The sequence below is a fragment of the Neolamprologus multifasciatus genome, chromosome 15 (genome assembly GCF_963576455.1).
Source record: "Neolamprologus multifasciatus chromosome 15, fNeoMul1.2, whole genome shotgun sequence".
NCBI classification, from domain to species: domain Eukaryota; kingdom Metazoa; phylum Chordata; class Actinopteri; order Cichliformes; family Cichlidae; genus Neolamprologus; species Neolamprologus multifasciatus.
The window spans coordinates 18,861,944-18,882,470 of record NC_140453.1 but is presented as its reverse complement, the minus strand read 5'-3'; the positions used below and the strand labels follow the sequence as shown (position 1 = coordinate 18,882,470).

Below are 20,527 nucleotides of genomic sequence, written 5' to 3'. Positions count from 1 at the left end.
TAATCTTTTTTAAAGAAAATTTGCATCTCTGCCAGCTTAAATGTCTCAATAGCTAAAATGTTTTCTCAGTTCTGTTTTGATTTTTTTGAATGAATAAACCAGTTCCAGCCTCAACCTGCTGGGACTGGTTGTTCTGGCCCTTCAGTGTTGCTGTATTTGGGTTGGATAACTGGTGAGCCCGGATATGATTCAAACACAGTGCTCTGGTTAATGTCAAGACAACACCTTCTCCACATCGGTGACTGATCAGATGTCTTTCCTTAAAATGAAAGTCTGTATGGAGATGGAAAGGTCACCATCACAGAAGGAGCAGACAAGTGGAGGCTCAGAAGTTTTGTCACAACTCTATCTGCCATGTCTGACTCCTTCATGGAGGTCCACTGATGAAAACCTTGTGAGCTTCAAACTTTTGCTTTGAGGGGTTATACCATAAATTGCAGTGTAGGAGTTTATTTATAGTGAAGCATAGGTCTGCATAATGAATAGGTGGACGGGTATCATCATAGAGATTATATTTACATTCCTACTTTTATTCTGTGGGCAACAAAAATCACACTTGTGATGAGAAGTTTGAACAGAAAACTCAGAACCTGCGCATTCAATGCCACACACATGATCCCAGACTGACCAATGTAGTGTATACAGAGACCACACTAACTAGGAACAGTCGAAGTTGGTGTGGTCTTTGTATACTTAGCTTCATATGCACTGCAACTACAACTACCTTTGTATATCAAACAGCCTCCAGAAAGCAACTCAAACTGATTCTGGGACTATAAAATAATTGACATGACATATTGCAGCTGCAAAGAAAGATAAACAGTACAGAAAGAACAATGAACTCTGCTATAAGAAAAAAATTATTGCTTGTCTGACAACTTCATTTACTTTGTTTACTCGTGTGTGTGTGTGTGTATGCATTTGTGCATGTGTGTGTTTGCATGTCTGTGTGCTGGCATTCATTACCAAACTGCATCCAAACATTTGAGTATGTTTATTTTTATGGATGATTGTTGCTGGATTTTCCAAGCCAGAAAGAAGCTGGAATATAGGATCAAGGGCAAAATAGTACACAATGTATACGCACTGGCTACTTCATTAGATATACCTGTTCAACTGCTCATTAATGTAAATATATAAATCAGCCAATCAGGTGGCAGCAAGTAAATACATTTAGGCATGTATGGTCAAGAATACCTTCCAAAGTTCAAACGAGACCATCAGAATGTGGAAGAAGTGAGAGAAAGTAAGTTTTACTAGAATATATATTATTTAGCTCAAAAAGTTAAGAACAAATATACAGATTTAATATTTTGGAAAATTTAAATTTTTTGGAAGCAAAAAAATTGTAAATAACATTTGTAGACAAACCTTTTAGACAATAAAGGCGCAGTATTTTGAGAATAATGTGGTAAAAACTGTGCGCTGTGTACAACTGAAACAAAAAAAGCACTATTGAAACTCAGTTGTTTGACTATTTGGAAATAGGAATCATTGCTAATGTTGTTCTCCAAAGCACCCTGAAATATATCACCATGTTATACAAATTTGTACAAAAAACTGGATAATTGAAGTCATTCACTGAATCTGTTAGTAATGGTCCTTAAAAGAAGCTGCTTTCATTTCTTTGAAACACACCCACACGGAGTGAGAGAGACTTCCTGTGTATTAAGCAACTTTATTAAAAAGCCTGTGAGAAAGCTAAACAGGGAGATTAGTAACCATGGGTGCAGGCCAGAAGACAGAGCACTGCAGGACATTTGACTTGTACACAACAGAGCAATGGATGATGAAAGACCTGCAGCTCAGAGGGGCTGTTTAATGAGAAACTGTTTGCCTTTCACATTAATGTGCAAGAACATACAGGAACGGATATAAAATTAAACACGCAGACCTCCTGCAAGTTCATACCGATGTTGCGCAAAACTAATTCAATTACACTAAATTCAATTTAACTGTCAGGAAATTAGATTTTAACTGAAGTAAATAACAAAATATATGATAATCAAAGAAAGGCGCTTATGAAACATGATGTGAACAAAATTATAAGTTTCAAAATATAAACACCAAGTATTATGACATGACAGAAAAAGACAGCAGCAGAAAAACTTGTTTGACACAAACGTGAAATGGGGACTGTTAGCCTTCAGAGTAAAAGTTACAAAAGGATGGCTTGCTGTGATAACACAAAACTTTTACTTCAAAGGTGAACAGTCTCCGTTTCCAGTTTGGGTTGTACTTTTTCTAGTTTCACTAGCTGGTGAACAGTATGAACAACTTCTTTCACCATGTAGCAACTGCCAACAATCACTCACCAGTCAGTGAGGAAATACACATTTTTCTCAAGTGACTGAAAGTTGTTGATGGGCCGCTGATTTGTCTCTAAGCCTATGTGATGAGGCCTAAAATAGACCAAAAATAGACCACCATATTAGGAGGGCATGTAGTTACGTTAAGATAGTGATGCACGCCAACTTTAGTTGCCTGCTGGAAGTAGCTTGGAGGCTTCACTTCATTCACTGGCTCTGTTGTCCAGTGGCGCACACCCATATAAAAGAAAAACAGCAGAAATTAACAGTGCAAATGCTTTATTAGATCCAAAGTAACTTTTGGTTCTTTTGTAGCAACACATTTTGTGGATGAAGTTTGACACCAGAAATACTGAAGCATGTTTCACAAGATACAACGTCTGTAATTTTAGCACATTCCACACAGAAAACCCTGAACTGTAACTTCAAAGATGGCTTTGCAGGTCTGTCTCAACATCCCAGAATATCTTCACTATCCAAATAATGCCTTCCCAGTTTGAAACCTCACTGTTCAGTTTAGATTTCAAAGCGGAATTGGAAATGATCAGAGATCAAAATACCTTTGGAGGCCACAGGACAGACCTATAAGCAATCAGAGCATTGAAACACTGATGAGGACTGAGAGATGGAAACTGTAAATGGAATACAGAGATGTCAGCCATCAAATCAAATACAAACCATATCAGATAAACAGTTGTGATTGGCTCGGCAAAAATGAGGCCAGGTCGAACTATGTTTCAACAGGAGAAGAGCCAGATGGATTCTGCCAGAGCAAAGGAAACATGAGCTCTCAGATTTGCCTGATTCTCAGGCTACCAAGGTCGAAAACTCAGATCGATCACTTCACAGGACATTGCACTGACTTAAGTTCATTTCCTGCAGAGTTATCTTGACCGTAATCACCACTGGCCAAAACCTAACTATTACGTTGATGTTGGATTTTGTATCCAAAAGGAGGGTGAGTAACCATATATATGTTATAAAAGTATGCACACACACACAGAGGGTGCAGATAAAGAGATAAATGAAGGCAACATGTTGGCTCTGGCTTTGCTCACACAGGAGTGCAACTCTGATAGACCTCACTCTGTCTCCCCTCGCTGTCAAACAATGTCAAACGATTTTCTTTGTGTGTGTGTGTGTGTGTACATAGGGAAATACTTTAGGTTTTTCACATACATGTACAAACATTTAGAACTTACCACTAGGTCTCCAAGGTATCTACGTGTAATATGACACATAAGTTACAGGCAATAACAAAGTTGCCAGATATTCACAAAATCAACACAACCTCTTATTTCTAAAAGTACAATACTTTTTTTTATAGGACAAACACAACATCTTACACCCATCATCGTCCATACCATCACTGTAAGTGGTACGCAGCAAATGTTGTGATGCAGTATTGTCTTCACCTTTAAGTTTCTAGTCTTCTCTGATCACCCTGCTTTTGTATTTATAGATATAACTAACATGAAAGTGCTACTGTAGACTTGCATGAATCATAACTGCATTGCACACAGTCTTTCCACTTCAAATGATTGTTTTTTTCACTTCCATTTTTGACCAATTTGTTAAAATCTGAACACCCCTAAATCTGTTTGGTTTTGATATTTTAGAGCCCATAAACGCTCAGTATAGTCTTATATCTTATCTTATGCCTATTTTCAAATCATCTGTTGCACCTATAAGCACATTAAATGGGATGTCATAGTGCGCCTGTACATCACTGGATCAGGGCTAATGACATTTTTAGGGATTTTGAAACCTAGTTTATGGTTACCACATTGATTGTGTTGTGCACCAATGTTACCAAAATCCTGTCATCACTTATACTGGTGCTTGAGGTGTCCCAAACTCAAAGCCTCTGGTATAGTAAATTTATGTACAAGGCCTCTTTTAGCTGTGGACCTGGATGCATCAGGTCATGGCATTAATAAGGCAGTTCTATAATTCCCAGTTTGTGACATTTTAATCCAGGCCATGATCTTTTCCTAAAAAAAAAAAAGCCAGGAGGGGAATGTGTACACTGTACTAAATTCACATATGTATAACTTGGGACAAGTTAAAACCAAGAGTTTAAAACCAATTCACCTGCACAGCCTTACTCTACTGGTGACAGTTACATCTGTAACCTCACGCTGGTTGTTTCTTTTTAACGAACCATCTAAACAGGTTTTGCTCAGAACAGGGTGGTTTGCTTGGTAAATGTTCTTCCCGACCTCACTGAATGCAGATGATACCTCAGATCATCTGCACATTCATATGTACTGACAAAGTGGGACTCTTCCACATTACACAGAGAAGCCCAGCTGTTGAGCTGGCCTGTGCTCCCAGCATTTGATACATGAATGGATCAAGTGTGTGCCTCCTCTGTGTCTCGACAGAAGAACTCAAAGACCATGAAGCTGTCAATATGGGGCTAATCTGTTTTGAATATTTCTGCCATGCCACTGTGTGTGTGTATGTGTGCTTGTGCTCTTGTGTGAAATACACAGCAAAGAATAGAAGGGGGTTGGAAAAGAGACAAGATGACTTTCCCATCCTACAGAGCTGAGCTTTAAGAGCTTTGAAATGGATTTGTCAGGCGTATGTCTCAACTTTCAAGCCATTTCTCATCAGCTTTGCCTGAAGTCACACCTTAAAAACTGAGAGGACCTTAATGATTGGGGTTAATGACTGAAAGAGATGTACAAATACAAAAGTCTTGAAACACCCTTCATTTCTTTCTATTTTACTTCCAAGGAGCCAGACTTTATTGTAATTTTTCAAGCGGTATTGAGCACTAGTTCTCCAGGTTTTCTTAATGTCTTTCTTTTTTTCTTGTTTTTTTGGACATTTACTGCTTAATTTTGAGAGAATTTGTTTCTGAAGTCAAACAAAGAAAAGTCTTTGAATGAATAAAGCAAAAAACAAAAAAAATAAGCAGAAGAACTTTGGCACTGTGTTTCTCGCACCCTGTAACAAAAACCCCTCATTTGTATCTATGAAAAATATCAATGATAACATCGTTTGACAGATAGAAACTTTTAGACCAACAAGTTCATTCCTAAAGAGCTATTAGCTGAGAACTTGGTATATCTCAGCATGGTGTGCAGTGTGTTCCAACAAAATTGAGAAAACTGGACAAGTGGAGGATAAAAAGGAAATATCAATCCTAGAAAACTGAGCAATATTTAAAAGTCACATGCTTAATAAGGGTAGACAGAAAAGACCTGACAAAGGACCTGAGACATGCATCTGGACCTTTAGCTAATCCATTTACTGCTCACTGAAGCCTCATCAGCAATGGTCTCAGTGGAAGGATGGCTCTCTAAAAGCCATTCTTCATAAAGGGAAATAGGGAGAAAGCGCTGAGGTATACTAAATTACAAACTGGACTGAAAATCCATGACAACAAGTCTGAGGGACCAGTGAATCCAAATATACGCAGACATGTGTAAATCACTGTGAAAACTCTGTTTGGGTCTGCATCTCAACCAGTGGTGTTGATGAAATCTTCATGCCATATTTTTCATAGCTCATTAATGGAAGGATCCATTTCCTCAACACAGGGCCACAGGTCAGACAGATACCCATCCAACTGCCATAAAACACTGTGGCATTATCTGGACAGGTCACCAGTCTTTTATAGGGTCAGTACACAGAGACAGACACCCATTTGTGCTCATATCACAGACCAAACCACCAGTTAGCTTAACATGCATGTCTTTGGATCATATGAGCACTGTAGAGAGAACCCACATACGCACAGGGAGAACATGCAAGCTCAAACCCTGGACCTTCTTTGTGTGACATCATAATGCCTGAAACCATAAGACAACATCCAAGATCCTGCAAAACATGTGTTGGCAGATCATGTTAAATTGCAATAATAATATTTATTTATAGAGCACTTTCTAAACTCGCATGTACACAAGCAGCATAGAATAAAGTAAACAGTGACTGACAGACTGTAGCGCCGCATTCTCTGAAAGCTGCCCAGTGGAGCAGAAACATTTGGTCTCAACATGCAACTGTTGCTATGTCAGAAGAAATATTTATGCACCCTACATTTAGTTAGCTGACAGCTAATGATAACTATGTACAAGCTACCAAGGCCCTTGTCAATATGTTAAGTTTATGCCACATCCTTCTATAGGCTTCATACTGTTGAAATGATTTTGCATAATTTATAGAAACACAGCAGCCTGAAACTGGCATTTATATATTTGTTTCATCAGTGTCAACGTACTTGTTGCAGATGTAGTTATAATGAGTTTCGCCCTTCTTCTTTCACGCACACATCTTTTTTTTCTTTTGACTATATTCAAGTTTCTGTCTGTCCATTTCAATGCTCAGTGTTTCAGTTAGAAGTATGTAAAAACCTCCAGTTATCCTGCTGTCGTTAATCCCGCTTTACTACAGCTTTTAAGCAATTTTAAGTTGTTTTACCAGTAGATGTCAAGGAGACACCTTCATGCAAACCAAAGTCAGTGGAGAAACATAAATTGTTTCCTCCTTCCTTTTCCCTCTGGTCCTTTAAGCAAATATGACAAAGCCAAACACAGTTTAAAGTAACATAACAAGAAATAAAAGTAAGTCAAAAATCCAGTAAAGTGATGCAAGGTTCTCAGATAGCTTGTAAAGAAAAGGTTTAAAAACACCAGTGACTCTGTTGACCTGACCTATTAACACGGGTTATTTCCCAGCTTCCCAGCTGTGACCGGAGAAGCTGTGTTACCTCAAGCTTTTAGCTTCACCTCAAGAGTAGATAACATATAAATATCAGGCTTAGTACAGACTTGTATAAGATTAAGATGTGTATATAACATTAAGAGAGAAACTCTTCACAGTCTGAAGCAGTTTTTTAGTTTAGGCAAGTGAAGAAGAGTGGAGATGACCGATGTCTAAAATAGTCTTTGAAAGATAATAACGATTACATTTTCAAAATAGTTTTAAGACGATACAAACAGTAACTTTGTAGTGTATACACCAACATTTTTTTCTTCTAACATTCTCAGTGTTTTCAAATGGGGAACTGTAACAGGCTGACATCTACAGCTTTCATCATTCAAGCATTTTTCTGATCATGAGAACCAAACTGTGTAACTTGAGCTTTGCATTTCTACTCATGGTACCTGTCCCAAACAATAAGCACAACTGCAAACAAGATTTGTCTGTGCGATTATCCTTCTCCTTCTTCCTTTGCTCTATTTTTCATCACTTTCTTTCTTACCTCCTCTTCTTTTTCTTATCCTACAGCTTCTTGTTCATGTTTTCTTTCTTTCTTTGTTTTCATGTAGAAGTACTCCTGATACACTCCATAGTGTCAGGTTCTGCTGCTGCTGACAGACCATCATTTAGCAATTAAGCACCCTGTGTAGTGGACAGATTGCCGCTTATTTAGTTTTTCAGGTCATTAGGAATAAACCTAACACACATAATGAGATGAAATTCAGATGGTTTGTTTGCAGTGCTGCGGCTTTGCAGCACTTTTCTTTCCCTGAAGTCATGCTGCTGATTCCTGGCCACAATGCAGGAACATGAAGCCACACATGCAGAAACACACTGCTGTCTTAGATTCGTGGTAACGGGAATATTCAGAGTGTGTGATATCGAGCTGTTAGGGGCATTAGCGTGTCGAGGAACATGTGTGAAGGGAATAATCTGCTTCCTCCCATTTCCTCAGTTCGTCCTTTTTCTCCTTTTGAAGGTTTTTCACACACTGGTCCTGCAGAGAAGAGGTTGCCATCGTGGCACAGCGCTGAGGATCTGGTTTCAAAATATCTGCCAGGCTATCGAGCTGTTACAATGCAGCATGCTTTCAACATAACATAAAACCATGTTGGTTTTTCCTCATTAGATACGGTACAGAAGAGAGCGAAGGCTAGAGAAGGGACCTTTATGCAACAGGAAAATGCAAGACGAGAAATTTTCCTCTTCGCTTTAACCATCATCAAATGTGATGTTACAGCTAAACAGCCACTACTTAGATTTAACCATGTCTCCAGAATTGAAATGCATTAATAGAAAGGATTCACTGTGGTTTTATGTTTAATGTAGAATGACAAAAAAAGTCCTCTCGTCCTCAATTTTGTACTATATAACCCTTGTAGGTGTTGATGTCAGAACACTAGGTAGACGGTTGAGAAGGAGGGAAGTATGTTTGAAATGGATTTTTTATCATAGGAAGTCAATGCATCATACCTGTGAAACAAAATTCCAAGCATTGGATAAATACCGGCATGCAGAAGCCAACTTCAGCATTACTCAAAATGAAGGCAGAATTTCCACAATGTCATGTTATATATGCACTCCAAGTAAAGAAACTCGTAAAACTATTTAGGTCTTGACTTAACCAAACAATACATTCAGCATAAATAGACAACCAGAATCACAGCAGGCGCCTGACTCAACATCTGCTCTACATTACAGTGCTGGCGAGCTCCGTGATTGATAGTAAATGAAACTCAATTTTGGGGACTTTTGCTTTAGCTGAGGGATTGTTGCTTCAACACTTAGAACAAATCTCTGACTCTCTTCCTCACTCTTTCCCTCCCCAGTCTCTCGCTCCCAGGTGTCTTCTCAGCGGCAGGAGGTGCTGACGGAGAATGCGACCCGGATGTCAGAGCGCTCCCAGCTGCTCCAGCAGACCCTGGGAGAGGAGTCCAAACAGGCTGACCTGCTGGAGAACATCTGGAAACTGGAAAACCTCTTCCAGAACCACAGCAACTGGCTGCAGAGGCTGGAGATCTTCATCAAGGTACAACACAAGATATCTGGATGCCCCATTTTATTGTATCTTAAATGTTTATAGAGGAAAGTGTGATCAATGAAGGTGGCCCAATTTAAACAGGAATACTCAGAAATGGTTCACCCCAGGCATCATTGAGTGTTTTGGTGCTTTGATCGTTAGAGACAAGCTCGTCTCCCCCATTTGACCAAAGAACAGATGCCCAGCCACCCTGTAGTGTTTTCAAGAATACTCTTTGGGGCTCTTCTATTCCACACCTCTGCTGTTAGCAGGAGCCTAACGGACTGGCCTGGGATCTGTAGCTCACTTGATTGGGTTCACAGTAGGCACAACAGTTGGTGGTACTTGACCTTTTTTTGCTTATGGATCTCCTCTGTCTGATCTATCTGGGAGACAGTGATTTAGCAAAAACATTTCTTTTTTTATGCCTCTGATGTTGACACCAGATGTGTTGCAGAGTTCTTTTAAGAATCTCTACTACAACCCTTTCTCAACCTTCAGCTGCCAGTGGTGTTGCATTGGTACGGCCACTGTTCTGAGGCCATGGCTCAGTCAGGGGCTTCTGCAAACTGGCTAGCTGGTGAAAAGAGAAGTGCCAAAGGGGGAGCATTGTAGGGCAACAAACCAACAATCCATGCTTAATGAATTTAAGTTTAAGGTTGAAAAATAAAGGCTGATGATAGAAATACTACCATTAGTCCGAGTCCTTTTCCTTGCAGGGCTTGGAGGTGGAGCTGAGGAGCATGCAGGCTCACTCTCTACAGTCAGAAGGCTACCTGGTGCAGTTGGATGACAGGTTGTCCTCACTAAGCAGCTCCGCGGGTCGGAACCTGACGAGCTTGAGTTCGGAGGTGGCCCGAGCATCCACGTGGCTTCGTGATCATGACGTTCTGCTGAGGTACACGTTTAATACAGTTTTTGTAGTCTACTGCATTTAATAACATTCAAATGGACTTCTGTGGGATTCTGATTTACTTTAGGGAAACCTCGAGTCATGTGAGTGAACTGAGGGAAAAATTAGACGAGGTCAACTGGACAGTGGGAGCTGTCAACCACACCTTCAGCAACGATGTCAGTATTCACCATTTGAAGATACGTGACTTACAGGTTAGATGTTCATAATAGCTTGCACAAAAGTTACCTCTACATCAGACCTACTTTTCATAAACGGAGTCATAAACGTCCCACATTCAGGTCCAGATCAGCAACATAACAGAGGACACCAGCAGTTTATGGGTGACCCACGTCCACACGGAGGCCCAGTTGAGGAATGAGATGGAGATCCTGAACACAATCACAGAGGACCTCCGTCTGAAGGACTGGGAGCACTCCATGGCTCTGAAGAACCTCACAATATTAGAAGGTGAGCAAAAAGATGTTGATGTTTGTTCTCATCAGCAAAATATGAATAGGAATGAAGAAGAACAGTTGGAGTATAGCATTAATAGAGAATAGAGAAAACATTAATACTTTATTAAAAACTTGAAAGAAGACCTCTAAACTGACACGCAACACTCAAACAGGTCATTTGGTTTAAATTCTTCAGAAATATGTGCTGATAGATTCAGTTAGTAAGTAACTAAGTAAGTAAAATGCATTTTATAGTACATTTCACAGATAAAAATCACAAAGTGCTGAAATTAAAATATGACACATCATAATAATGTAAAAACATAGAACATAAAAGCATTAGCGAGAATGGCTTACATGGTACACGTACTGAATTTGCTGAACTTGCTAAACATCTTACTAAAGCTCTTCTGTAGAATTATTCTGCTACATTGTCTTCTGTGATCACGTAATAGCCCATGACTTCATGATATTGAGACTGTGGCTCTATAGAAGCTGCACCATCTGTTGCAAAACTCCTTGTTCTTCATGTAACTGCAGCTTGCTTTTCATTATTATCATTATGGCTGTATGGCTGAACAGTCAGATCCCTCTGAGAACCTAGAGCTTTTGCATTGCACTGTACAGCCAGTGTGACCTTTACAAAATAAAATGTACCTTATATATCAAGAGAATACATTAAAAACATGCAAGAACATGAGAACTTTACATCATAGTATAATTAATCCCTTTGGGTGGACCTTAATGCCCCAAAAGATCTTTAACAACAGCACATCTGAGCCAGTGGATGCTTGTAGTGTGATTAAGTACAAGTGACCCTAGCATGCAAACATGATTTTACATTGTGGGAATATTGCCCAGGGCTTTTAAGCAGCTCTGAATGTTCTTCCTCCAATTTGTGCAGAACTGATTAGTCCCGACGTGGTATGACTCTCGCTGCCAGTGCACCAAATGACTTCTCTGGCTTGTTAAAATCAAAATAGGTATGCCATGATGTAATGCTGGCAGGGGACACAGCCCAAGCTGATTGATGACAACTGAAACTGAATGAGACCCCTGATCTCGTGTCTGTTTCACGTGTGGGTGGGATGCCATTTCTCCTGAGCCTGGAAACAATTGTGGGTTAAATTTAGACTCTACATACAGAATGAAAACTCAATCACTCTGCTCTGTCATTGGTTTTAGCTCTTTAGCCCCATTTGTTTGTTGTTAGCTCTCAGTCACCTCGGCCAAAAAAGGTTTTACATCTCTATCCATGTTTACCCTCCTTTTTGCTCTCATCTCTTTCCTCTTCTCTTCTTATTCAGTTCATTTGTCTTTAATTTCTCTGACTCGCTGTGATCTTTGTGCCACACATGGTACTTGTTGCATTAATAACAATAACATGAGAAGTTGTTTAAAATATTGCTCCAAGACTTTTTTTGATGACTGATGCAAAAACTGTATAACCTACGGTAACATCTGCCTGCTAAGGGTAAATACACCAGATGATTTTAATTACGGCTTCCATATGTTAGTTCAGCCAGACAAGTCACATCTGAAATGATTCTTTTGTTACAGCAGAAGACTACAGCTAGAGTTCGGTGTCCAGGCACCAGAGCTCATCACTCCACTCAAATACGATATACAAATTGAGAATTGACAAGTAAATATCCCATCAAAGCCTACAAATGGATGGTTTGGTTCATCCATCAGGGTCAAAACAGCATGGTCAAAATAGCTTGCCAAACTGGGAGGTTGTGTTTGGTAAATGACGTGAGGCATGTTATTGTGTCTGATGCAATGCAGCTCGAGTTGCTTAGTGAACTGTTTTGCAATCTTCCATCCATCCATCCATACATACATGCATAAATACATATATGCATAAGTACATTTTCTTAACTGCTTGTCTAGTTGAGGGTCATGGGGTTCCCATGAGTATCCCATGTAAAGTGAATCATGGGATACACTAGACAGGTCATCTGCTACTGAATACAGGTAACCATTCACAACCACATTTCATATGATGTAGTGTCCTACAACCCTAACCCAATCTTTGCTGCAGGGGTCTTGCTTCACAACATGTTCTCACTCCCAAAAACTAATATTTTATGCTAGGTGACAATTCGTCAACATATTACGCTTCCGGGCACCCAACACATCCCTAAATGATGAGATCGGAAAAACGAGGAAACATGAAAACCGTTTGGAATCAATCTACACGTGTTCGTTCATTTTACTTAAATCCTTTGGAAAACACTGTTTAACGTCATTATAGTGCTGGTTAAGGCTAGGGATAAGGTTATGGTTAGCACTAGGGACAAGGTTGGGGTCAGGGCTAGAATACATGGCTGGAACGTGTATTACCGCAGGACTGTGATTGTACTGGATTTCACCCATAACTCGGCACGTAGCATAAGAACGCGGAAGGTCACCTTTCGCATTCCTCAGGAACGCCGCAGGACTTGACAAATCGTCGGGATGTTACGCCTTGGGAGTGAGAACGGGCTGTGCTTCAGGGTATGGGTTGCCAGCCAAAGAGAAAGCTCAGGCCCCTCATTCCAAAGGTATCCCAATGGTAGAAATTTGGATTTTAATGTGATAATGGCAAAATTATTCAAACTAAATTCATGTCTTTACTGATAACTGCAAAATTCTCCTGTAAGAATGTCTGATCTAATGTAAGGAAGATCTAGCTGTAGCCACACAGTCTTTAAGGCTGATTTGATAACCAACAAACCCCAGCAAACGTCACTACAATGAAGCGAATTCTACAATTTGAATAATATAAGTTAAGAATTTTTGTTAGGCTGTCAGTGTGTGGTAAATCTACAGCTCATTCTTATTCAATAATCTGATCTAATGTGATCTTTAAGATTGATCTGACTGAGCTAACCCAAGATTTGCCACACGATACAAAAGGAACTAAAGACGAAGATGCTTTTTTTGTTAAACGGTATTTTCAAGTTCAATAATGAACTTTCAGTATTTACTTCAAGGTCAACGTGGATTCAAGTACGAAGGATATGGAAATGTGGAATCTATATTCTTGTGTTAATTCTCTTTTGATTTCAATCATACGAAACAACAGAACATTTGTAACATTTCAAAACATCGACCAGTGGAGCTTCTGATTATTGTTCCTTCAAACTAGGTGTAATGTGTGGAGTTCAGTGAAGCTGAACCTGATGGAAGAGAAAGTTATGGGAAATATGATCAGAATTTCTGGTTTTATTTTTGCCATCTTAATTGATTTTGTAAGAAAAAGAGGTCAGTGCAACATCAGTACACAGACATTTTCCAGACATTAAATCCAACAGTTAAGTCAGAGATTTTTTTCTTTTGTTTTTGCCAAACAAAGCAGCAAAAATCAGGCTGGGAAGTTCTTTATTTTTTCTTCTCATATTCATTCGTCGGGCTTAAAAATATTGAATCCTTCAGTTTGCATCATGTAACTTTTTCATTAGTAAAGTGTGTGTAATTGTGTTAAGTGCATAATTCTTTGATACTCCACAATCTCAGCTTAAAAAAACGCTTTTCTGTGAACACGTTTCAGTATTTAAACCTGATCTGATAAGAATAATTGTAAAAAATGTCACTGGGACTTATCACCACATGACTTTCAATCAAACAACATACTGACATTTAAATGAGTTACATTTCTCTCACAGATAATTCATTTATGGTTATACAAAGACTCCTTGATCACAGCTATCTGTGTTTAATTACAGTTTTAGGATTTAAAAAAGAAAAACTAAAATTTCTTAAAGGTCACATTAAAACCTGTCTGACTTTTTTTTCACTGTTGTGTGTTAAATATCTTTTTATAATCTGTATGAGCTCATAGGTCTGTGGAGTCTCCACCTTAAGAGATCTAAACAACAAAAATGTAAACATATGTCTCAGGATTATAAAGAAAATATTCTAAGATTTGTGCAATGACATAACTTTATAACAGCCTGTCTGTGCCCTTCAACAGCGGCACTTTCCTCTCTTTTTTGTTTTTTCATGTGTTTTTTCATGTTTTTTTCCATGTTTTCGTTCCTAATCCCTCCTCTCTTGCTGTGTCATTACAACTTTTCTCCACTCTCGGTTTCTGTGTATGTTACCATGTATTCCAGCCATGCCAGTGTTTAATTGGCATGAAGCAAGCGTTGTCTACTCGGGTTTCATAACTATCTTTCACTGTGACAGCAGTGTGCATGTATCTTTGTGTGTTTTCACATGTTACCTATTTGACTTCACTCTGTTAATGTGTGTGTGGATTGTTGCTGCTATTCATGAGCAGCCCCACATTTCACTGTTTAAATGAGAGGTCATTTGTAAAAGCCACAATAATGTGACTCACTGTTTTCTGAGGTGCTGGTACTCTAGGCCACATAGCGTCTGTAGTTTTTTTTTATTATTATTAATATTTACTTACATTTAGCTAGCAATAGATCACCAAAAGACTCAGCATGCCAATAGATGTTGTCCAGCATTGGATAAACATACTCAGGATCTGAATGGTTAGTTGTTGTTGGGGGTCTTTTTGTTTGGGTTTTTTTTTAAATCTATATAAATACATAAGCTTTGTGGCAAGGTGCCAAAATAGCAGTCCAACAAAAAATGTCAGCCAAATCTGTTTGTGTTTGTTTTTTCCTGTGTTTTGGATTAAGATCTTGTTTCCTTTTCAAATTTTTTCACTCTCACTTTGTCCTTCAAGGCCCGTGTACTAAACATATGTTCCAGATAAAGTAGGAATGATAAAATTTATGAAGCTCCATATTCTTTTTTTTTTTCTTTTTTTTTTCTTCGCCTGTCCCATTTGGTTCTTTAGCCGTCAGAATTGTTGTCTGAAGACCAACAAGGATACCCAATGGATTTATTTTGCCAAATGGATCATCATGGCATTGCCGTATTGGTCCATTTGATCGACCTTTGTTTTTATTATTTATTTTATTTTCAGTTGTTACAGACGGGACAGACATGAGTGAGGGATAGGAAAGGGAGAAAGAAAGAGGAAGGAAAAGAAAAACAGAAGGGGAGAGGGACAGTGAGAAAGGGGGGAAGAAAAAATATCTCCGGGATCACCTGTTGAGAGAAAAAGAATAGAAAACAAGCAAAAAAAACAAAACAAAGCAACATACTATACACAACACCATCGCATTAATCTAGCTAAGTGTAAACAGCAGTAAATACTAAATATTGAATGTTGTTGTGCAGCACGCAGGACAGACAGCGCACAATGTGCTTTGAAGTAGCAGCCAAGAAAGGTGTGATTTAAGTCTACGAACAGTGAACACCCGTGTGCACACCTGTGTGGATCGGCGCGCTTGTATTCAAATGGTTTCCCCATGTAATGGTCTGCTAGAGGATGTAGAGAGCCATAGCCCTGTCCCCCAGGGCATGAAGCAGGCATGGAGGAGATCCAGGCCCCCAGACATCCAGAGGCCCCAGAGTGCAAGAGCCCAAGGAGGACCACCGGAGGGGCATCCGTGCCACCTTCATGGGAAGGGCTGAGGATCCCCAGACGAGGGGTCACCCAGTAGCCACCGGGCAGAAGCTAGAGGGGGCTGCACCGGCGTGCCCGCCGGCTCTGCCGGCAGCCAGCTGTGCCAGAGTGAACCGAGCCGCAGGCACAGAGGCCGGAGGCCCGAGGGCCCCCCGCGCCCCGGAAGAGGCCTGACCGAGCAGCAGGCGCCAGGCCCCGCCAAGTAGCCACCGGGAGTGAGCTGGCACATGACCTGAGCGCCCAGCCCCGGACACCAAGAACCAACAATGCACCGACCCCTGAGGGCATCAGTCACCGGCAGGGAGTGTGGTGAGGGGAGATAGGCCTCCACACTTGGAGGGCCTGGGAGTTCCCAGAGAGGTGGAGTCTAAGACCCGACCTGACATATAGACACAGACAAACAGGCACACACAGACACAGACATGCATTCCCACCCTCATGCACACATATACAAACACTCAGCACTCACCCAACGTAGGAATAAACGTAAATGGACATGTACACACAATCACACTCCCCAAACATACTCTATACCCCGGGTCCAGGTATCCTCGCCCCCAGAGGTGGAAACAGTACCCAGACCCAAGAGATGTTACCCTTCCCTCCGGGGTGGAGGCAAGCAGACCGCCCCAGGCTCCGCAGCAGCAGGGAGGCCAATCGGACAGCCAGCATCTCTTCCCAGTCCCCCCGCCCCGATGGCTAGCAGAGAACGGGGGTGTGTTAAGACCCCATACCTCCCTCCTCCCGCTCAAGTGTAGTGTTGCTGCGTGTTGCTCTAAAGTGTATTTAAAACAAGGGAGAGCATGGTGCTGCTGCCAGAGAGCAGCAGGTGTTAGCACGGCCCCTCCCGAGAACCCTCAATGTCTACATGGATTTAAAATTGAGAGGTGGGCACCGGCGCCAGAGGTAGGTTTGAATACACAGACCGTCTACTGGACGCCGTTAACGTGCCCACCCTCAAGGCCCTATATATATATATATATATATATATATATATATATATATATATATATATATATATATATATATATATATATATATATATATGTATGTGTGTGTGTGTGTGTTATGAGAGTGTAAGTAATGTGGATGTCTAAGTTGTGAGATAAAATTGAGGCACAGGTGGCCAGGAGAGGACAGAGGGGGGGGGGGGGGGGGGGGAATGTCTCCCCTGCACCCTGGTGACACACCCGCACCCCGAAGCCCTACCTGTGTGGGTGGGTGTGGTGGAGCGGGAAGAGGGAGGCAGCCGGGGATGGGGAGGAAAATAAGGGAGGGGAGGGTGTCCCTCCCTAGGGCCAGCTCCCCCGCTGACCCCAATAGGCACCCCCGTCCTCTGGTATCCACCAAGGCAAGGGAGCCCAGGCCCATCCAGACCGGGGCCTACGGCAGCAGCACCGCCAAGCCCCACAGGACCCGGGGCAGCCCACCCTACCCCACCGCAGAGGAAACTGTACCCACCCCAACATTCAATCATCTCCCAGACTACACAAGACACAGACACCCAGGTTAAGTTTATTCTCCACCTCTCCTATGTCTCTCCCCCACCTGCAGAGTGGACTCCTGCAAAGATGGAACAACCTCCCTGCCAGTTCAAGAGCGCCCCCGTTAGGCCGATGCACAAGAGGCCCCCTGCGCCAGGGCTGAGCCCCCGTGCACCCACCCACCCACAACCTCGGCGACACACCGATGAGGACCGAAGCCCCCAAGGCCCAGCCAGAGCCCCAGCACGGAGGCGAAGCACCCCCGAACCCCAAACCCCCATGCCCGCCCCGGATCCACTCAGGGGCAGCCAGGCCACCAGGCCAGTAACTTACGTCCGCCAGCACAGACCATCCTCCAGCCCCGCTGCACGCGGCCACGAGGAGAACAACCTCTGAGAGCGACCAGAGCCACTAACCAGGTTATGAACACAACCCCCGGGTTAAGCCCTCCAGGGATAACGTCTCTAGGGGTCCTCCAGGTGCCCTAAGCCCATCCCAACCTCCACATCAACCACAATAGCCAAGGCGGGACCAAACCACGACCCCCTACCCCCGCTAGGTGATAGAGCCGATCAAAGGAGCCCAGAGGGATTGATCTAATGTGGTGGCAGAGGCTATATCGAGACTAATGTGATCTATTAGATAGTTTCTATATTGGCTAGAATTAAGATTATTTTTATTTTTCCAGTTCATGTGGACCATTTTCTTGGCGATGCATAGGGCAGTAAAAACCATGTGGACTGTATTAATTTCTGTAGTGACATCCAAATTTCCCAACAAGCATACTAAAGGGGAGGTTGGAATTTTACATTTCAGACACTTTGATAAGTCCTCACATATCTCGTGCCAAAACTTCTGCACTGGTGGACAGAACCAAAGAGCGTGGATGTAACTGTCTGGTGTATTGCCTTGACAGTGTGAGCAGTTGTTGGCGGATGTAAAGCCCATCTTGAACATTCGATGACCTGTATAGTGCACTCTATGCAGTATTTTGTATTGTATTAATTGCAGATTGTGATTTTTAATCAATTTAAAGGTTTTTAAGCAAATCTGAGACCAGACGTTTTGGTCTAAGCTGACTGATAAATCTGCTTCCCACTTTGCAATAGGAAGGGATATTGATTCATCTATTTTAGAAAGTGTTCTGTATATTTTAGATAATAGTTTGGGGGATTTAAGAGTAAGAAATTGAACCACACTTGGTGGTGTTTGTAATTCAACTTGACTGAGGTTAAATTTCTTTTTTACTATGGATTTAATCTCTTTCTAAAAATCTTTTCTTGTTGATCCCATATTGTGTAACTAGTCTGTCAAATGGAATAAATTCTGTTCCCTCTAATATATGTTCTAAGTATTTAATTCCTTTACAACTCCATTCTGGGAAATTAATCATATTATTGTTTTGTAATATGTCAGGGTTATTCCAGATAGGTGTACGTTTGCATGGGATTAATGAAGACTCCGTTATTTTTAGAAACTCCCACCATGCTGTCAGAGAAAAGCTGATGTTGATGCTTTTAAAGCATTCATGTCTTTTGATGTTTGAGCTAATAAATGGTAGGTCTGAAATCTCTAGATCATTGCATAGTGCCTGTTCAACATCTAGCCAGGGCTCATCTAAGAGGGTACATTTTAACCATTCTGAGATGAACTGAAGCCTGTTGGCTAAGAAGTATTGGTGAAAATTAGGCAGATCTAATCCTCCTCTATCCTTGGTTCTTTGTAGCGTTTTTAAGCTGATACGCGGGGGTTTATCTTTCCAAAGGAATTTAGAAATATGTGAATCCAGAGATCTGAACCAATCTTGTGATGGTTTGTTAGGGATCATTAAAAATAAGTAATTTATTTTTGGCAAGATCATCATTTTTATAGTGGCGACCCTTCCCATGAGTGATATGGGTAGAGATTTCCATCTAGTCAGATCGCCTTCTACTTTCTTTAGAAGTGGGATGTGGTTTAATTTAATTAAGTCTGAAAGCTTAGGAGAAACATTAATACCTAAATATTTAATATTTCCAGATTGTAGTGGGGCAGAAGATGAATTATGGAAGGAGCAGTTAATGGGAAGAACTGTAGGTTTTGGCCAGTTAATTGAATAATCTGAAACTCTTGAAAACCAGTTTATTAGAGTAATTACCTCAGAGAGGTTGATTTGTGAGTTTTGCAGAAAAAGCAACACATCATCCGCATAGAGACTGATTTTATGTTCTACGTTCTTACATTTTATGCCCTTAATTGTTGTAGCCTGTCTAAGTGCTGCTGCTAGAGGTTCGATAAAAATTGCAAAAAGTGAAGGGGAGAGTGGGCATCCCTGTCTGGTGCCCCTCAGGAGACAAAAGCTGGAGGATGTCTGGTCATTTGTTCTGATACGAGCTGTTGGGGAATTGTATAATATTCTTATCCAATTTATGAAAGAGTTTCCAAAACCAAATTTGTGTAAAGTTGCAAATAAAAATTTCCAGTTAACTCTGTCAAATGCTTTTTCTGCATCTAGAGATAATATTATGGTTTCAGTGTTTTTATTGTATGAGTAGTCTATTAAATTAAGTAATCTACGAGTGTTTGTTGAGGAGTGCCGACCTTTTATGAAACCAGTTTGGTCAGGATGAATTAAGAGGGGGGTTATTTTCTCTAATCTCTTTGAGAGAGCTTTGCAGATTATTTTAAGGTCTACATTTATAAGGGATATTGGACGATAACTTGAGGGAAATAAAGGGTCTTTTCCTGGTTTTAGCAGGAGACTAATGTTAGCAGAATTCATATTTGGTGGTAGTCTGCCATTTTTCTTGATTTCCTGCAACATTCCATGGAATACTGGTGCCAAAATTGTCCAGAATTCTTTGTAGAATTCTGCAGGAAAGCCGTCTGGACCTGGAGCCTTATTATTGGGCATACTTATCAGGGCTTCCTGGAGTTCACCTGGCGTCAGTGGCGAATCCAGTGCCATTGCTTGACTGTCTAGTAATTTTGGAAGAGTTACGTTGTCAAGAAACAAATCAATTTCATTTTTAGACGGGTTTATTTGTGGTGAATATAAAGTTTCATAGAAATCTCTAAAAATGTTGTTTATTCTTCCAGGGTCATATATTGTGTTCCCCGATAAATCTTTAGTAGCACATATAGTTGTTTTTTCTTTATTTATTTTTAACTGGTTTGCTAGAAATCGACCTGATTT

The 20,527-nt window shown here is 40.9% G+C and overlaps 1 protein-coding gene across 2 annotated transcripts in view; it reads left to right on the top strand.

Annotated features, from left to right (window-relative positions):
- The window catches only part of scara5 (scavenger receptor class A, member 5 (putative)), a 129,935-nt gene that overhangs the window by 37,791 nt on the left and 71,617 nt on the right, over positions 1-20,527 (top strand). For both annotated transcript variants that reach the window (XM_085132553.1, XM_085132554.1), the window contains exons 4-7: positions 8,855-9,054; positions 9,765-9,943; positions 10,026-10,152; positions 10,240-10,408. In XM_085132553.1, the coding sequence (XP_084988679.1) occupies positions 8,855-9,054; positions 9,765-9,943; positions 10,026-10,152; positions 10,240-10,408 (675 nt within the window). The remainder of the gene's footprint in view (positions 1-8,854; positions 9,055-9,764; positions 9,944-10,025; positions 10,153-10,239; positions 10,409-20,527) is intronic.